The following is an 18186-nucleotide window of genomic DNA, read 5'->3' on the forward strand; positions in this document are numbered from 1 at the left end:
CCCAGCCCGCCCAGTTTGCTTCCTTTCTCCACCTCCAAGCTTGATCACGCTGCCTTCTGGGAGGTGTAGTCCGTGGCCACTCGGACTCCAATTCCCAGCGGGCTTCGGGGCGGGAACCCGGAAGGGGAGGCTGGAGAGGAGCGAGTGGGGGAAACCCGCGTAGCCGAGAAGAGCTGCGGCGCGGAGAGATGGTGAGAACCCCGAGCGGGGGCTGGGGACGCTGGAAAGCTGGGGCGGAGGTTCGGGGCCGGTGGCGAGAAGGAAGGGGCAGTGGCTAAAGAAGAGGTTGGACGAGGAGAGATCGCTTTGGGGAGGGGTTTGGGAGAAACGGGAGCCGGAGGGAGTAGTAGAAGAATGGGGGCTGGGGAGGGGTCTTGGAGGTGGGGAGGGAGTCGAGCCTTGGGATTGATTGTAAGGGAGCTCCGAGCTGGGGAAGGGAGTCCCGAGTTGGAGAAGGGGCTGGGCGTCCCGGCAGAGGCCCTGAAGGGAGCAATTTCGAGGGGGAGTAGCCTGGGGGATGCGGAGAGGCATGGGAGTCAGGGCTAGATGAATGAGGGGGTCTGTAGGCTCCGAGGGAGAAGCCAGCTGTGGCTGCGGTGGGTTGGGGCCTCTAGATCGGACTGGGGGCAGGAGGGCAAGCTGAGGTGGTGGAAGGAGAGAAATCAATGGTAGAGTGATGTGTTGGTTAGGCTACCGTACTGGGAATGGGTGGAGAGCATGAGATTAGGCGCCTGAATGTAACGATAGTTTGCCTAGACCAGCCAGAGACTCCCAAGAAACTGGACAGTCACAGAACTAGGATAAGACGGCCAGAAAGGGCCACAGAGAGAACCTTTTGCACTCGCGTTTCTCCAGTGGGATCTCGAAAAGTGTAGTGGTCGATGTGTACTGGCAGTCCAGCCTTCAGATCTCATTCGGTCCCTCCTTGGTGACCTGAACAAGTCTCCCGTCTCTGAAACTTGGTGCCCTTATCTGAGTTGTGGGAACAACTTGCCACTGAGAAGAGGGAGGGCCTCTTAAGATTGTTACCCTCTCTTGTAATAAGTCCCCAGTCTCGGAGCTGTTGGTGGGAAGTTCCCCACCCCAGGAATGTGACTGGGTCACAGGTGCTGATGGATTCCCTCCTTATCAGTCCAACCCCGGAGGCAGTTTCTCAAAACCTGGCACTGCTCTGGGCATATCCCGGCTAAGAAGCATGCCATGCCCGGGCTCTCCTCAGTGGATTACAGCTGACATTTATGGTTTAGGAAGTGCCTGGCCCTTTTCTTAGCTCTTGGTGCATATTAACTCATTTAATTCTGGCAACACCCCTAAGGTGTAGGTGCTGTTGTTATTTCCATTCTACAGAGAGGAAGCAGAGGCACAGAGAACTTAAGCCACTTTCCTAATGTCATCCAGCATTAAATGGTAGGCTCAGGATTCCAAGCTAGGCATACTGGCACAGAATCTGCTTTCACCACTGCAATTCAGTCCCTTTGCCTTGTACTGAAACGCCAAGAGTAGGGCAGAGACTCGAGAACAGAGGCAGTCTTCAGTTTGAATTGTGGTTCTGTCATTTGCTGTGTGACCTTGGGCAAGTCTTCTCCTTAACTTCTCCTTAACTATGAAATGGGATCGGTAACCCTAGGAAGGTTAGAGGATCCAGGGAGGTCAGCACGTAAAGTTCTTGGAGTAAGTGCTCAATACACATGAGTTAGCATTTTTTGAGCGGGAGCGGGAGCGGGAAACAGACTTGAGAGAGAAAGTGGAAGACAGCGACCAGTGAGGGAGACATCAGCCAGTCTGCCTCCTTTTCGTTCTCTCACAGATTGCCCCCATATCTCACCCTTCTGGTGTCCCACCCACTACCCCTAGGCTCCCATGTCCAAGGGCGACTCCCCAAGGGGGGTTGCTCAGAGACTCAATCTGTCCCCATTCCCGTCGCCAGCCAAATATAAATAATTCACTTCCCAATGCCCAGCCTGGCCCAGCTCCAGGCATTTCAGTGAATAGGAAATATTTCCAACAACTGTGTTTTCTTACCCCAACCTTTGGGTCATTCCAGCCTCCCCGGGCAGTTAGGTAACTTTGTAATTCCTCTTGAAACAGTTTGGTTCATTTGTTGTGAGGCTTCCTGAGTTTATCAGGTAAGTTTTCTGACTCTGATGGGAAAGTTTATGGTTAAAAGCACTGGCCTCAGATACACCGGGGTACAAATCCCTTCCTCTGCGCTGTGTGTCCTTGGCCAAGTTGCATTCCCACTCTGGCCCTCGAGTTTTCTTGTGTAACCTGGGGCCACATTCCAAGCACAGGGCTCTTGTAAGGAGATGATAAGGTAACATATATAAAACGGTTAGTGAATACGAAGTATGAGGTGTTTTTGTGATTTTTATTCTTTCGGGAAAGAAACTATTGAGCATATGCTTTGGAACCAGAACGCTCAGATTTGAATCCCGGCCCCATCACACACTAGCTGTGTGACTTTAGGCAAGACCCTTAACCCCTCTGGACCTCGGTTTCCTCTTCCAAAAAATGGGGGTTCCTTCCTTGAGTAGTTCACAGTGTTGATAGAGCACCTACTATGTGTAGACTGACACCTTGCCCCTGGGGAGCTTGCTGTTGTCACAGTGCTGGTGACATTCGTGCTCATTTTTCGGGCTTGGGATTTCTCTTACTGATTCATTTGCAGCCCCTCATGCTAGCTTTGCCTGCTTGTGCTTGCTTTCAGGGGTCTTTAATCCTTTGTCTTCAGCTCTCAGTGTGTTATCTGAAAACTTATTGGTTTGGGAGTAAAGCGTGCCAGCCTCTCACTTGTCCCTGTGCCTGTATGTCACATCTGGGTCCCCTGGGGTATGGTGACACTTTGCTCCCCCTTTCCTTTATTTGTCCGTCTTGGGAAATGTGCCTGCTTTCCAAGTCATTTTGCCTTTTCTTAAAATCTTAAATGTGTTTTTCAGCCTGTGCCTGTCCGAAGCTTACTCATACAATGATATTTTTACCATTTCTTTTCTTTTCTTTTTTTTTTAAAGTAGGCTTCATGCCCAGCATGGAGCCCAATGCGGGGCTTGAACTCACGGTCCTATGATCAACACCTGAGCTCAACACCTGAGCTGGGGCGCCTGGGTGGCTCAGTCGGTTAAGCATCGGACTTCAGTTCAGGTCAAGATCTCGCGGTCCGTGAGTTCGAGCCCCATGTCAGGCTCTGTGCTGACAGCTCGGAGCCTGGAGCCTGCTTCGGATTCTGTGTCTCCCTCTCCCTCTGCCCCCCCCCCCCCCCCCCCCCCCCGCCTCAAAAATAAAATAAACACTAAAAAAAAAAAAAGTTAAAGACCTGAGCTGAGATCATGAATTGGAAGCTTAACTGACTGAGCCACCCAGGTGCCCCTATTTTTACCAGTTCTAATGGTATATTTCTAGTAGCTCTGGTAATGCTGTATTATTCCTAAAAGTACAAGTTTTCCTGGCTTGTCACCTGCTCCATGATTCCATCCTAACCCCTCGATTAAGATCATAACCCTCACTATGGGGCTCCTGGGTGGCTCAGTTAGTTAAGCATCTGACTCTTGATTTCGACTCTTGATTTTGGCTCGGGTTATGATCTCATAGTTTGTGAGATCTGACGGCACAGAGCCTGCTTGGGATTCTCTCTCTCTCCTCTCTCTGCCCCTCCCTGGCTCACGTTCTCTCCCCTCCTCTCTCTCTCAAAAATAAATAAACTTAACAACAACAAAAAAAGATCATAATTTCCACTTCCACTCCCAGTCCTCCTACTCGCCGTATTTGTTTCCCCATAGCGCTTGCCACCTTGGAACTTAACTTACTCTATTTTTACCGTTACTGCCTCCAATTAGTATGTGAGCCCCAGGAAGGCGAGGATTTTTATCTCTTTTTCCCTGCATATCCCCAGTGCCCGGAACAAGCGGCTGGCACACAGTACCTGCTCTGTAAATATCTGTTTCATTAATAGGGGAGACCCAGTACACGACAGGAACAAAGGAATGCCCATATTTTGGTTACTGTGAGGGACTAGGGTCAGTTTCACTTCAGAGTTATTAAATAAAGAGGGACGAAGTCTTTGGTTCGGCCAGTGATTTCCAAACTGTTGGGCAGTCTCACGTTCTCTTAATAATCCCAGAGCCTGGGGGCGCCTGGGTGGCTCCGTGGGTTAAGTGTCTGACTTCAGTGAAGTGTCTTGACTTTCGCTCAGGTCATCATCCCGTGGTTTGGTTCCTGAGTGAGTTCGAGCCCTGCACTGGGCTCTGTGCTGACAGCTCAGAGCCTGGAGCCCAGCTCCCTCTGTCTCTGCCCCTCCCCCACTTGTTCTCTCTCTCTCTCTCTCTCTCTCTCTCTCTGTCTCTCTGTCTCTCTCTCTCTCAAAAATAAACAAACATAAAAAAAAAATAATAATCCCAGGGGCACCTGGGTGGCTCAGTCGGTTAAGTGTCTGACTTTGGCTCGGGTCATGACCTCACCGTTCATGAGTTCCAGCCCCGCATCAGGCTCTGTGCTGATGGCTCAGATCCTGGAGCCTGCTTCGGATTCTGCCTGTGTGTCTCTCTCTCTGCCCCTCCCTGCTCATGCTCTGACTCTCTGTCTCTCAAAAAATAAACATTGAAAAAAAATTTTTAACATTCAATAAACAATTGAAAAAATTCAGTAAATTCAATTCAATTCAATAAACATTGAAAAAAATAATAATCCCAGAGCCTGAACACTGATCCTCTCCTTGGTGCCTAGCTGACACTGAGCACTGTACCAAGGTTGATCTCAGTGAATCATCAACCAGCCCGTGGGTGGGTATTGTTATTATCTGCATTTTACAGTGGAGGAAACTGAGGCACCGAGGGTTAAGCACCCTGCCTATGGGCACATAGGGAAAAGTGGGAAAGCTGGGGTGTCTGCAGGCCCTGCCTGGATTCTTTCTGCATCTTGAATCTCTAGATCCTGAGGATTTGGATGATTCCTATCACTAGGGAGCTGTTGGGAAGGAAAATTTGAGAGGGAGACAGAGACCAGCAGACCCTGAGGCCAAAAAGCCGAGAAAGGGGCCTGGATGAATCAAGATTGTGGACCGAATGGTGGCAGGAGTGGGGGTGGAGAGGGTGGGGGATAGAAGCAGCAGGACCAGGAACAGAGCTCTGGTAAGAAGCCACCGATTCCTGCGGGACGGTGGACCAGTGCATTCCCTGAGCACCTGCTCTGTGCCCAGCCCTGTGCTGCCGTGACCCTGACAGCCCTATCCCTGGGATGGAGGCGCCCCGAGGGCGGGGGTTGGTGGGGACATCACCGTGAGTCAGAGTGAGGGGGGCCAGGCATCCACTTTTTATTGCCTTTCTCCTTTCTTTGCTTTATTCTGCTGTAGTTGACATTGTTTCCAACTTCTTAAGATGGGCACTTAGCTTGTTAATTGTTAGCCTTCCTCCTTTCTTTGTGCATTGATGGGAACGGGTTCTCCCTAGACCTCCTGCACCGCACTGTCCTCCCAGGCTGTCCCTTTACCTTCATGTGGGGATTCCTTTTGCCTCTCTTCCGGGGCTACACTTAGTTCTTTGATCTGATAGCTCCCTTTTTCTTCGTTCACTGTTTTCATATCAGAGAAGCAGATCCTCTGGTAGCTTCCTGAGAAGGGTTCCCGGACAGGTATTTTTGTTTTTGCAGACTTGCACCTCTCACAGAAAGGTTTTCAGCAGGGGAGTGATGTGGTCTGATTTCTGTTTGGAGCAGTCTCTCTGGCTACCATGGAAAGGATAGAGCCGGGAGAGCTAAACTAGGCCAGTTGAGCCAAATGCGGAGGCTGGAGCAGCTGTGCCTTCGAGGAGAGGTCCCAGCCTTCCAGAAACCCACAGGGTGGAGGGGAGATGGGCCCTCACCCAGGTCATTGTCATTCCGCAGTGACAGGTGACAGATGCTGCCAGAGGAGGCCTCAGGAGGAAGAGATGCCGAATAGCTTGGGAGGGCACTCCCGAATAACTCCTGGAGGAGGTGCTGGGGGCAGGCTTTCCCCACGGGGGCTTGTCTGGAACCAGCCAGCTTTTCCCAAGAGGTCCCCAGTAGCCCGAGGGAAGACGGGCAGCATGGCAGGGTTAGGAGTTTGTTCCAACAAATATGCATCGCATACCTCTGCTGTGTTAGGGCATTGCCTGTCCAACTTAAACGTGCATACGAATCCCCGAGAGACTTTGTCAAAGGGCACATTCCGACTCAGCAGGTGTAGGGCAGAGCCCGAGACTGTAAGACTACGTTCCCTTTTTTTTTTTTTTTTTTTTTACATTTTTTATTGTATTTACTTATTCTTTTAAGTTTATTTATTTTGAGAGAGAGAGCAGGGGAGGGGAAGAGAGAGAGGGAGAGAGAGAGAGACTCCCAAGCAGGCTCCTCGCTGTCAGCACAGAGCTCGACCTGGGGCTCCAACTCACAAACTGTAAGATCATGACCTGAGCCAAAATCAAGAGTCAGAGGCGTAAAGCTTAACCGACTGAACCACTCGGGTGCCCCAAGACTACATTCCTAACACACTCCCAGGGACCACTGTTCCAGGGAGAACGGTCTGAGTCGCCAAGTGCTTGGGGCTGTTCTAAAAGCTGGGGATCTAGCAGTGAAATAAAGTGGACGAAACCACCAGTCCTGCGGGAGCTTGCGTTTTAGTGAGGGGAGACCGACAAACTTTATAGACAAAGTTTATGGTATATTAGATAGTGATATGTGCTAAGGGAAAAAGCAAATCGGGGGCCCCTGGGTGGCTCCGTCGGTGGAGCATCCGACTCGATTTCAGCTCAGGCCATGATCGCAGGATCATGAGATCGAGCCCCCCCATGGGGCTCTGTACTGAGCTTGGAGTCTGCTTAGGATTCTCAGTCCCTCTCCCTTTGCCCCTCTCCCCTGCTTACATGCGCTCGCGCTCTCTTCTCTCTCTCTCTCTCTCTCAAAAAAAAAAAAAAAAAATCGGGAAGGGAAAGGAGAATGTATGTGGCTGTTGCTGGGGGGACTGCAGTTTTTGAGGACTGAGTAACTTGATCCACACAAACTGCTGCTCGGTGAATAAAGCCGCTGGTACTTCGTGAACTCCTGCCACAAAGCTGTGTCTGAGGGCAATTACTTCGCCCTTCTGTGCCTCCACTTCCTTGAAATGAGGTCAGAAATGGCGAGGTGATGTGAGAATGAAGTGAGTTAATATCCGTAAAACGCTCCGAGCCAAGCCTGGCAACCAGTGAGTGCTCGAGGGCGAACCACCGTCGTGATCGTCATTTTCTCTCCTGACACATTCATGTGGGTCACGACTGTTTATTTGGACGTCTGCCCCCTTTCTCATGAGCTCCTCGTGTGAGCTCAGTGTCATCTCTGTGGCCCCGGCGCCCAACTCCAAGCCAGCACACGGGAGGGCCTCTGAATGTCAGCTAGGGGATTCTCGAACTGTTGGGATCTTTCCACCACGGGTGTGGATGGTGTGGTTCAGTTCCTTACTAATTTCATCAGTCCAGCCCGTCTCTTCGGGGGAGATGCTTTGCGGTTTCCCACCACACTTGTGGAGTGGGAGCGGGGGAGGGGCAGAGAGGGAGAGAGAATCGCAAGCAGGCTCCCTGCCGTGGGACTTGAACCCATAAACCACGAGATCACGAGATCACGACCTGAGCCGAAATCAGGAGTCCATTGCTTCACCGACTGAGCCACCCAGGGGCCCTGCCGGGTTTTTTTAAACGGTATTGGCACTCTTCTGCTTGTCTCTTGGTTCATAATTTGTCTGGTCTTTTTCCTTTTTTTTTTTTTTTTTTTTTAACTTTTAGCCATCTGGGTCACGATGTCTTACAGTATTGGACCTTCATGGAGCATTCTCTGAAAGCTGACCTCGTGTAGGGCCATGTGGAGGGTTCAGTGTGTGGGAAGTTAGAAAATTCTGCCCCAGTGACCTCGGACACAGACAGAATCTGGCTGTGAAACAGAGTCTACACTGCCAGGCCTCGTAAAGTTTCAGACAGGGAGCTGCAGGGGCGGTCCAGCCATTCAGTCTCACGCTGGGCAGTGCTGCTGGGGACACCATAACGACCATGACTGCTCTGGCCCCTCTGGGTTCACTGTCCAGCAGAAGAGACAAATCCATCTGTAGAGACAGTGGTGACTCAGCATGGGCAGGGGTGGGACTCGTCAGAGATCCTTCTCTGGGCAGGTGGGAGGTTTCCCCGGAAGGGAGCTCAGGCAAACCCTCCCTGTTACAGTTACATTTGAGGAAAGCAAATGGATTAAAGAACTGAGCCACGTGGAGATCCGGAGGGAAAGCATTCCAGTTAGTGGGAAGAACCAGTGCAAAGACCGTGGAAGGGAAGAGTTTGGTGACTTTGAGGAGTCACAGCAAGGCGCCCGAGGGGGGGGAGTGCAGAGGAGGAGTCTGACCCAGGCTGGGAGATTCGCTTCTTCGAGAAAGGAATGGCTGAGCTAGTACCCCAGAGAATATATAGCAAAGCAATGGGGCACAGCGTTCTAGAATCAGATTCCCTGGATTCCTATCCCTGCTCCCACTCGCACCAGTTCTGCGTAGGCCACCTGTCTGGCTTCTGTTTCTTTATTCTTACATTGGAGAGGATAATAGTTTCTACTGAGGGTCAGACAGGGTTGCAAGTACTCAAACCACTCTCTGTGCCAGATCTGGTGCCCTCCGGGGTCCACTGGGGGTGTGGAGGAGTGAGGAGGGATGAGGTTGGACTTGTAGGGTACCGGGGCTTTCTCCCAAGGGCACCGGGGAGTCATTCATGGTAGGTTTTGTACAGGGTAGTGACAGGGTCAGGTCTGTGCTTGAAGACCCTTCTGGCTGTGATGTGCAGGATTGGTGGGAGCAGGCACGGCTGGGGCAGGGTGGTGGAAGGACAGACAGGTGACACTTGGACAGATGGCTGCAGTGGAGTCACTTTGGATAGCTCTTCAATCAGCCTGGTTTTGTAAGGATCTAGGTGAGCCCTGTTTAATAGAAATAATAATGCGAGCCGTATGTGTAATTTAAAATCTTCTAGTAGCCACATTTTTTAAAAAGTCAAAAGAAAGAGATGAAGTTAATTTTAAGTAATTTATTTAAATTATATCCTAAGTATTATCATTTTAACAGGTAACTAATATTTAAAAAGCATTGTTGAAGTATTTAATATTCTTTCCTTGTACTAAGTCTGAGTCAGATTTGGGGCGCCTGGCTGGAAAGGCTGAATGGCGAGGTCCATTTGGACACACAGCTTGAGCCTTGAATGCCAAGCCCAGAGCCTTAGACTCATTGCCGAGGTGGGGAAGGCGGGTGGGGAGGCATTGCAGAGTTCTGCCATTTGTTTTTCAAGGATGATGTGATCCCGCTGCCCAGTTTCCCCCACTGGAAATCTCGGTCTCCAGGGTTCCCAACCAAACCTGGGCACTCAGATCTTTCTGCCCGGTTCCTTCTGCCCTCAATCCTGAAGCTGCCCGGCCCTTTAAATCTCAACTGTCAATCGGGGCTCCTGTTTAGAGGGAAAGCCGTGTAATGTACCTATCCCTGAATACCATGGCCTCTGTCCTGGCCTTGATCCTACGTTTTAGCAAGAAGTTGGGAATTGTTCCACGCTCTCTTACACTCCGCTGTTTCCACACCCCCTTCACCTCTCGCCTACTCCTCCCTCTTTCGAAGTTAGGCCCCTTCGCCAAGCCATTCCTTATATGGGCATCGCCCCGAACGGCAGCCGCTCATTGGCTGGGGGCGTCACGCGCGCGTCTGTCAACAAAGGGGCGGAGAGAAAGTAGTCGCGCGCCACCACGCGACGTCCGGAGAGCAGGAGTGAGGGGGCGGGCCCTCTTCTCTTGCGCGCGCATGCGTATGTGCTGCCTCCCTCTCCCGCCGCAGGGGGGCGGGGCTCGAGGGTGAGGGCCCTTTGGGGGCGTGTCTAGGTTTCGGGGGTCGTCCGAATGGGGGGGCAGTTCAAAATTTGGGGCTCCCTTCGCAGTTAATCGTTATCTGGGGGCTTGAGAAAGTGTTTGCGTGGGTGTGGGGGATACTTGGGGTTCCCTTGAGCTTAGGGGGAGCCTTGGGGTTTGGGTTTGGGTTCTTTTGTAATGTGGAACTTTCGGTTGTATTGTAGGGGTCTCCTTTGCGGTTTGAGATGTCTGGTGGGTTTGCGATTTGAGGAGCTCACGGAGAGACTTAGGAACAAAATAAAGAATCCAGGGGTACCGATGCTGGAGCCAGAATGCCTGGGCTTTCGCCGCTTCAACTTCTTCCTACCTGTCTGACCCTCAATTTGGGGTTAAACCTTTCTGTGTCTCATCTGGACACAGGAACTAATTAATACGCTAACCTGCTTCATCGGGACCGAGGAGGATTAGCAGGAATTGTTAGAACAGTATCTAATAAGCTCCAGCGAACACGCAATAAGCACGTGTCATTTGTGAGGATTCTTTGGGAGGATTTGGGGGTTTGGGGGACTTTGAAAAATATAAGGTTTGGGATTAGTCTTATGTGTTAGGGAGCTTTTATGTTTTAGGTTGGTTGGTTTTTTTGTTTGTTTGTTTTGTTTTGTTTTGTTTTGTTTCAGTCGAAGGGCTTGTGTGGAATTAGGAAATACATATAGAGGTTTAGAAAGTATTTGAAGGGGAGTATAGGATTTCAGGAGACTCCTCTTTTTGGGGTATCTGTGAGGTTGGGAAATCACTGTGAATGTCGGAGTCCTTGGTAGACGTGGGATTTGCGAGGGGTTCCTTGAGATTGGAGCCTTCTGTGCTGGAGGGGATATTTATAGGTTTAGGAATTTAAATTAGGTTTTGAGAGAGTCTGGATATTTGGGGGAAGGCATATATTCCGAAGACAAGGGTAGGGTCTGAAGGGAGGATTTTAGAGGGTAGCCAAGTTGTAGAGTTATCTGTAGAGCATCTATAGAAAATGGCTTTTGCTATGTTTGTGTGTCTATTCCTGAGCATTTGGATGTATTGATGAACGGTAGACTTCGTCCTCTATAGGTTTTAGGGGTTGTATGGTGATTCTTGTTTGAAACAAAGAACTGGGATTTCAGCAGGGGTTGTAAGTATTTGAGGGGAAGGTGGGATCATGGATTATGAGGGATAAGTATTTTTAGGCTTAGGACTCTCTTTGTGACTGGTGTCTGTGGGTGTTTGGAGGCTGTCTGAATTTTGAATGCTGTCCACAGGACCATGAAATGATGGAATTTTTAGTGGTGTCTGTGGAATTGCCTGAATTTAGAATTCAGGACCCCTGGAATAGTCTGTAGTGCAGGGGTCAGCTGACTTTTTCTATAAAGGGCCAGATAATGAGTATTTTAGACTTTGCAAGGCCGTATGCCCTCTGTTGCAACTATTCTGCCATTGTAGTATGCAAGCAGCCATAAATAGATGAGCATGTTTCAGTAAAACTTTATTTGCAGAGACAGGCAATGGGCTGTAGTTTGCTGACCCCTGGTCTATGGGGACGTGGGAGGTTGGAGGTTTGGGGAGGTTGGAGGTTTGGAGAGTATTTTGGTTTCAAGATGCCTGGAGGGAGATGGGCCCAGGGAATGATTGAGACGGAGGGATGTGCTGCCTGGTGGTCCCGCAGTGCGAAGCGATCACGTCAGACTCAGTGGCAGAATTGTCTCCAGAGTAGGTCATGCACAAAGTGGTTACAAAATAAAACGGTCGTCATTAAGAGAGCCCTGAATTGAAAAGTCCCGAAACCAAGTTTGAGGGCCTGGTGTTACGCTAAGTAAACCCTTCCCCACTCAGTTGACCTGTGTCCACCAGAGCAGGCCTTCTTATCCCGGAGGTCTGTGGCTGTGCCTAACGGAATTAATCACCTGCACGGTCTTGTGCGAGTGTGTGCGTTCTTTCTGGGCGAGGACACACAGCTTTGAGGGTGTCTCAGGGAGCCCCACGACTTGAACAAAGTGAAGAGCTGATTTCTTAAGGGCCTGGCTGGCTGTGACCTTGGATTTTCTCCCCCTGCCCAGCCTACCTCATTCCTTCCTCCGTGGGCTCAAGTAGCCATAGCTGTGGGTAGGGCTGGGAATTCTTGTCTTTTGAGGAACTGGCTGTTGGGTGAGCAAGGAGACAAAGGAGGACCTGTCAGTTGCTACTTTCACTAGAGTCCAGGGTTATGGTAGCAGGAGGCCTCTGGATCGTGAGTGAGGGCAGTCGGGCCACGGAGTATGACCTGCACGGTTGCGACAGGCTGCCGGCTCTGGTTACCTTCTGGGTGTTTAAAGACCGGCTCTCATCCCCTCTGCAGCCCTCCCTTTGCTCACCTGTGCAGCGGGGCAGGAGTAGAGTTCTCAGTGGTCTAAGTTGGTCTGTCCCCTCAGAAGAGGTTGAGGCCGGGGTGGTAGGAGGAGGGCAAGCTATTCCCCCAGCTCCCCAACCTCCTCTTCCCTGTCTCCAGGTGGCCTGCGGAGCCTCCCCTGACCATCCGGGCAGGTCCTGAAATGCGGTGAACCCCGGCCTGTCTGCTACCGTTTCCCAGGATGGACCGCAGCGGCCTCCTGCCCTTCCAGCTCTGGTGCCCCCGGCCCTTTGGCACCTACTCCCAGAACCAGCCGCGCCCGCCTGCCGCGGCCCTCAAGCCATCAGCCTGCCCGGAGCCGGGCAGCGGGGCCGAGCCAGACCACGGGCCTGCCCACTCAGAGAACACCCCGCCCACCTTGGCCACGGAGGCCCCTGCCTCCCAGCCTGCCCCGCTCCTCTCCGCAGCAGCTGCTGGCGATGAGGGGCGAGTCCTGCTGGACACGTGGTACGTGATCAAGCCCGGGAATACAAAGGAGAAGGTGGCCTTCTTTGTGGCCCACCAGTGTGGGGGGGGCAGCCGGGCCAGCTCCATGAAGGTCAAGGGGCACTGGGGCAGTGACAGCTCCAAGGCCAAGCGGAGGAGGCGCTGTCTTGAGCCTACTAAGGCTCCACCGGACCCAGGGGGCCGAGAGGGGCCCCCTGCCGCTGAAGGGGCCCCAGCCTCAGCTGGTGAGGATGTAGACCTGCTCTCCGTGGCCGAGATGGTGGCCCTGGTGGAACAGCGGGCCGCCCTGGCTCTGCAGAACTACCCACGCCCCGGCACCCCGGCGCCTGTGGTCTTCGTGTCGGCTGAGCAGGGTGGGCCTGCCAAAGGGCTGGGGTCCGAGCGGAGGTCTGGTGGCGGGGACTGCAGCCGCGTAGCTGAGGCAGTGGCCCACTTTGAGGCCCAGCGGGACAGCCCTCCAGCCAAAGGCCTCCGCAAAGAGGAGCGGCCTGGGCCCGGCCCAGGGGAGGTGCGCATCGCCTTTCGCATCTCCAACGGCCGAGAGCCCCGGGCGCCCGACGGCAGCTTGCCCAACGGGAGCAGCGGCCGGCCCGGTTGTGCCTACCCCGGCAGCCCAGGCCCCGGGGCCCGAGCCAAGGACAAGATCACCTGTGACCTGTACCAGCTCATCAGCCCCTCTCGGGATGCCCTGCCCAGCAATGTGGAGTTCCTTCTGGCTCGGGCGGATGAAGCCAGCGAGGGGGAGAGCCCGGTCCCTGCCAGGCCTGAGGACACTCCCCCGGCGCCCCCTCCGCCCCCTGCCCGGGACTGCGGCGCGTCAGGCTTCCACGTGGACGTGGTAGTGACGGGTGTGGTGGACGAGTGCATCTTCTTTGGCAAGGATGGCACCAAGAATGTGAAAGAGGAGACGGTGTGCCTGACGGTCAGCCCCGAGGAGCCGCCCCCACCGGGCCAGCTCTTCTTCCTCCAGTCCCGGGGTCCGGACGGGCCCCCCGAGCCGCCCCCAGCCGACTCCCCCACCACCGCGCCAGGCCCGGACGACGCCGAGGGGACAGCGGACACCTCCCTGTGCCGCCTGTATCGGCACGTGTCGCACGACTTCCTGGAGATCCGCTTCAAGATCCAGCGGCTGCTGGAGCCGCGGCAGTACATGCTGCTGCTGCCCGAGCACGTGCTGGTGAAGATCTTCAGCTTCCTGCCCACGCGGGCCCTGGCGGCCCTCAAGTGCACCTGCCACCACTTCAAGGGCATCATTGAGGCGTTCGGTGTGCGGGCCACAGACTCGCGCTGGAGCCGCGACCCCCTGTATCGCGATGACCCTTGCAAGCAGTGCCGCAAGAGATACGAGAAGGGTGACGTGTCGCTCTGCCGCTGGCACCCGAAGCCCTACCACCACGACCTGCCTTACGGACGTTCCTACTGGATGTGCTGCCGCCGAGCGGACCGCGAGACGCCTGGCTGCCGCCTGGGTCTGCACGATAACAACTGGGTGCTGCCCTGCAACGGGCCGGGCGGGGGCCGGGCCGGCCGGGAGGAAGGGAGGTGAAGCCGGGGGAGGGGTGGGGGGAGAGCCCACCGTGCCCACCCCTCCCCCTGCCCCCTGGGAGCCCAGGGCCAGGACTGGGTCACCCTCCAGGCGGTGTCGATCCCCTTCCAGAACCGAGATGGGGTTCAGGGGGATGATTGAGAAGGCACTCCGATCGACCGACCCCTATTGGTTTTCTACTCTTCAGACCCAGGGCCCGTGGACCCCGCGAGCAGGGTGGTTTTTATCAGCATCTCAATTTCTTCTCTGTTCAGCCCCAACACCCTCCTTGCCACTCTACACCCCAGGGACCCACCAGCAGGGAGCAGACGGCAGCTAATTTTGGTACTACTTAAGGGTTCCCCCATTCTGGCCCCCTTCTGCTGCACCCCCGCCCCCATCCCATGCCAGCCAGTTCTTTGTCTCTGGAGCTGTGTTCTCCCAAGAGGCTGCAGCATGCAAAGCCAGTATCTCTCCTGACCTGCCACACCAGGGCTCACCCACCTCCTCTTTAGGAATTGGGGGCCATCAGATCACAGATCAGATGTGGCACTTTTCATGGCAACCTGCCATTTCTAGATGTTTTCCCCATTAAAACAATAAAAAAAAAAAAAATCACTGTTTTCTTCTTAACCTAAAGCTACCAGTCTCTTCGCTTCCCCTAAAGAAGAGAAAATAAAGCTGAAATATAAAAATTCCCCATCTCCCATTATTTAAACTATTGCCATCGCTTCTCTACCCCCCCCCCCAAAAAAAAAAAGCTGTGAAGCCCTTTGCCTCGCTCTTGACAGCGTGGGGGGCCGGTGGGCAGGGACTGTGGGTTTGAATTTCCGGATTGTTTTTCCTTCCATTCTGGTACTTGTTCAGGCATTGGGGTCTCTCCAGCCTCAGCCACGTGAGTTTCTTTAGAATCCTTTGGTCACCTGAGACCTTGATTTTTCAGGCAGTTTGGCCTGGGGTATTTTCATTTGTTCTGTTTGGGGTTTTTTGTGGTTTTTTTTTTTTGGTTTTGGATTTTCATCCTTGTGGTTCTGGAAGCTTCTGGTGTGTGGCATCTGACCAGTTTTGAATTGGTCCTTTCTATAAAATCAATATTTATAAGGCTGGGCCCGGACTGGTTTGTGTGTTGTTTAGGGAGGGGGTTGGAGAGAGGAGGGAGCCCTGGGCCACTGCATGGTGAGCTGGAAAAGACTGAGAAAAGAATCGTTAGCCAAGTCCCTTAGCTTGAGATTGTTTTTGACTCTCCTTCGTCTGTGTCCATTTGGATTCAAAAATCTCAACGTTATTAGTAGCTCAAACAAGATAGTTTTTATCTCTTTAGAAATCCAGGATGGGCAGGTACGGTGGCCCTGAAGTCATCAGGAACCCAGGCTGCTTCTGGCTCACTATTCTTTGGCTGTGGCCCCCATCCTCATGGTCTAAGATGGCTGCTAGAACTCCAGCCATCATTATTTTGCAGGAAGAGAAGACTCCTTCCTCCCAGAACTACTGCGCCATACAACATTTCATTAGTCACAGCTTAAGCCACATGGAAGGGCTGCAAGGGAGACTGGGAAATGTTGTGCCTTAGCTGGTACATCATGCCCAACAACAAAAAACGTATTTTCCTAAAGATTCTTGTGTTCCCCATAATTGAAGCTTTAAAATCCTCACTTATTTACTAAATAAGAAGAGGAATTAAGTCACTGAAACAATTCAAGTATAAAGGAAGAGAGAAGAATGGATATTGAGAGCCAATTAACGGTCTCTGACATTCTCATCAGGGTATAAAAATGACCGGAGAGACTAGGCTACATCACGGTCGTTATTTAATACTTAGATTTTGGAATCAAAGAGAGCTGGGTTTGAGTCTTGGCTTGGCTTTGTGGGCCAGTTTTCTGGAGGGAGAGACCAGATTATTTGGATTCTTCTGCTGAAAAGAGGTAGTTAAAAAATCGTAAAAGCATCAAATAGCCAATATAACACAGTTAAAGGACACATCACGCCAGAAATTTAAGGGAAAGGTACATGGGACATGGAAGCTACTTTTGCTCTGAGGGCATTTGCTTATGCCAACAAACTTGAGTTGTCCTTGAGGGACAAGCACACAGAAGTCAAGGCCAAGCCTGCCCAAGGTGGGAAATCTCACAGGAGCTGGGATCCCACCAAACTACAAGCTCCAGTAAGGATGACCCAGAAGACTGCAGAGAAGATGTTCTAAACACTGAGGGGAGGGGCGCCTGGGTGGCCCTGTCAGTGAAGCACCCGACTTTGGCTCAGGTCATGACCTCACGGTTCGTGAGTTCAAGCCCCGTGTTAGGCTCTGTGCTGACAGCTCAGAGCCTGGAGGCTGTTTGAGATTCTGTGTCTCTCTCTCTCTCTCAAAAATAAACATTAAAAAAAAATTTTTTTTTTTTAAATAACACTGAGGGGAGCACAAGACCAAAGGAGAGAAAAAAGTGAACCCCAAGAATTCATGGACACAGGCTGGCCCTTGGCTCAGGTGTGTGGCCCAGGTTTGTATCATCTGTGTTGCAGGGTACTTCTTAGCTGAGACGTCTGGCAGAAACAAACATAAATCCTCTGGGGTAAGGAACTGTCATCCAGAATGCCCACGAGTGATTTTTCAGACAATGACTAGTAGACAGTCACAGACAACAGCAGAAGCAGACTCACAAAGGCTTCACAGGGTGAACCGGTCAGGCACAGATTAGAATACATCCCCCCTTCCCGAAAGTTCAAGTTAATTCACCTCGCCTTTACACAAGGCCTACATTAGTACGGTAACGGCTCTTTTCGTAAAAGTGAAAATCTTCAGATCTCTTTCCTTTAGTGAAAATAGGTACCAGTGTAGGTCTTTTTGTAAAAGTGCCATGGTGGGACATGAACTTTTGGAAAGCAGGGGATACTCTTTGTGGCTTATAGGTTTCATAGGATTGCTCTATACAAGAGCTTGGAAATCTGGGGGGTGGGGGAGTGGGCGGAAAGAAGCCACAGGAGCGCCTGGGTGGCTTAGTTGGTTAAGCGTCCAACTAAGCTCATGTCCTGATCTCACGGCTCGTGAGTTCGAGCCCCACATTGGGCTCTGTGTTGACAGCTCACAGCCTGGAGCCTGCTTCGGATTCTGTGTCTCCCTCTCTCTCTGCCCCTCCTCCACTCATGTGCATGCGTGCTCTCTCTCTCTCTCTCTCAAAAATAAACATTTTTAAAAAGGGGGGTGGGGGAGAGGGGAAAATGGGTGATGGGCACTGAGGGGGGCACTTACAGGGATAAGCACTGGATGTTGTATGTAAGCGATGAACCACAGGAATCTACCCCAAAAACCAAGAGCACGCTTTACACGCTGTATGTTAGCCAATTTGACAACAGATTATATTAAATAACAATAACAGGGAAAAAAAAGAGCCACAGACTCAATAACCCAAAGTAAAAACTCAATAGCTGGGCTAAACAGCAAATAAGACATGACTGAAAACAGATTTGTTGAACTAGAGCTAGGTCTGAAAAGTTAGCACAGAGACAAAAAAGAGACACACACAAAAATATGAAAGAATGTCATGGAGAATACAATGTCTAACATATTCAGTTGACCTTCTAGAATCAGAAGAGACAATGGTACAAAGGTAATATTTAAAGACAGGATGGTTGGCGAATCCTAGACTGATGAATGACACCAACAAGCCCAAATAATTATAAGCAGAGCGAATTAAAAAAAAAAAAGTGCCCCTAGACACGTCGCATGAATGTGTCCGGCTACGTGACCTATAGCCATTGATTTCTCTGAAGCTGTTTGTTCAAGTGCAAAATGAGAATACTGACCCTTCTTCGAAAGATCGATGTGTGAGTCATCGGCACCTGGATTGCTCAACAGGTGTATTTCAGATAAACCTAGCGGCCCCTCCAGAGTTGCAAAACCGGAAAGCCCCTAGTTTGGGGGACAAGTGGGAGCTGCGGAAGAACACCTGGCCAAGCACCAGCAGCCTCATCT

General features: G+C 51.9%; 1 protein-coding gene across 4 annotated transcripts; it reads left to right on the plus strand.

Annotated features, from left to right (window-relative positions):
* The first annotated feature begins 102 nt into the window (after window positions 1-102).
* FBXO46 (F-box protein 46) lies at window positions 103-15326 on the plus strand. Of its 4 annotated transcripts, none has more exons than XM_042969439.1 (2): window positions 103-191; window positions 12347-15326. In XM_042969439.1, the coding sequence occupies exon 2, from the start codon at window positions 12429-12431 to the stop codon at window positions 14238-14240; it is 1812 nt and encodes a 603-aa protein (XP_042825373.1). In that variant the 5' UTR covers window positions 103-191; window positions 12347-12428; the 3' UTR covers window positions 14241-15326. The 4 variants fall into 4 exon arrangements, with proteins under 4 accessions (XP_042825373.1, XP_042825374.1, XP_042825375.1 ...); XM_042969440.1 differs by lacking the exon at window positions 103-191 and adding an exon at window positions 9203-9843; XM_042969441.1 differs by lacking the exon at window positions 103-191 and adding an exon at window positions 9203-9797.
* Window positions 15327-18186: the final 2860 nt, after the last annotated feature.

This window comes from Panthera tigris, chromosome E2 (genome assembly GCF_018350195.1).
Source record: "Panthera tigris isolate Pti1 chromosome E2, P.tigris_Pti1_mat1.1, whole genome shotgun sequence".
Taxonomy (NCBI): domain Eukaryota; kingdom Metazoa; phylum Chordata; class Mammalia; order Carnivora; family Felidae; genus Panthera; species Panthera tigris.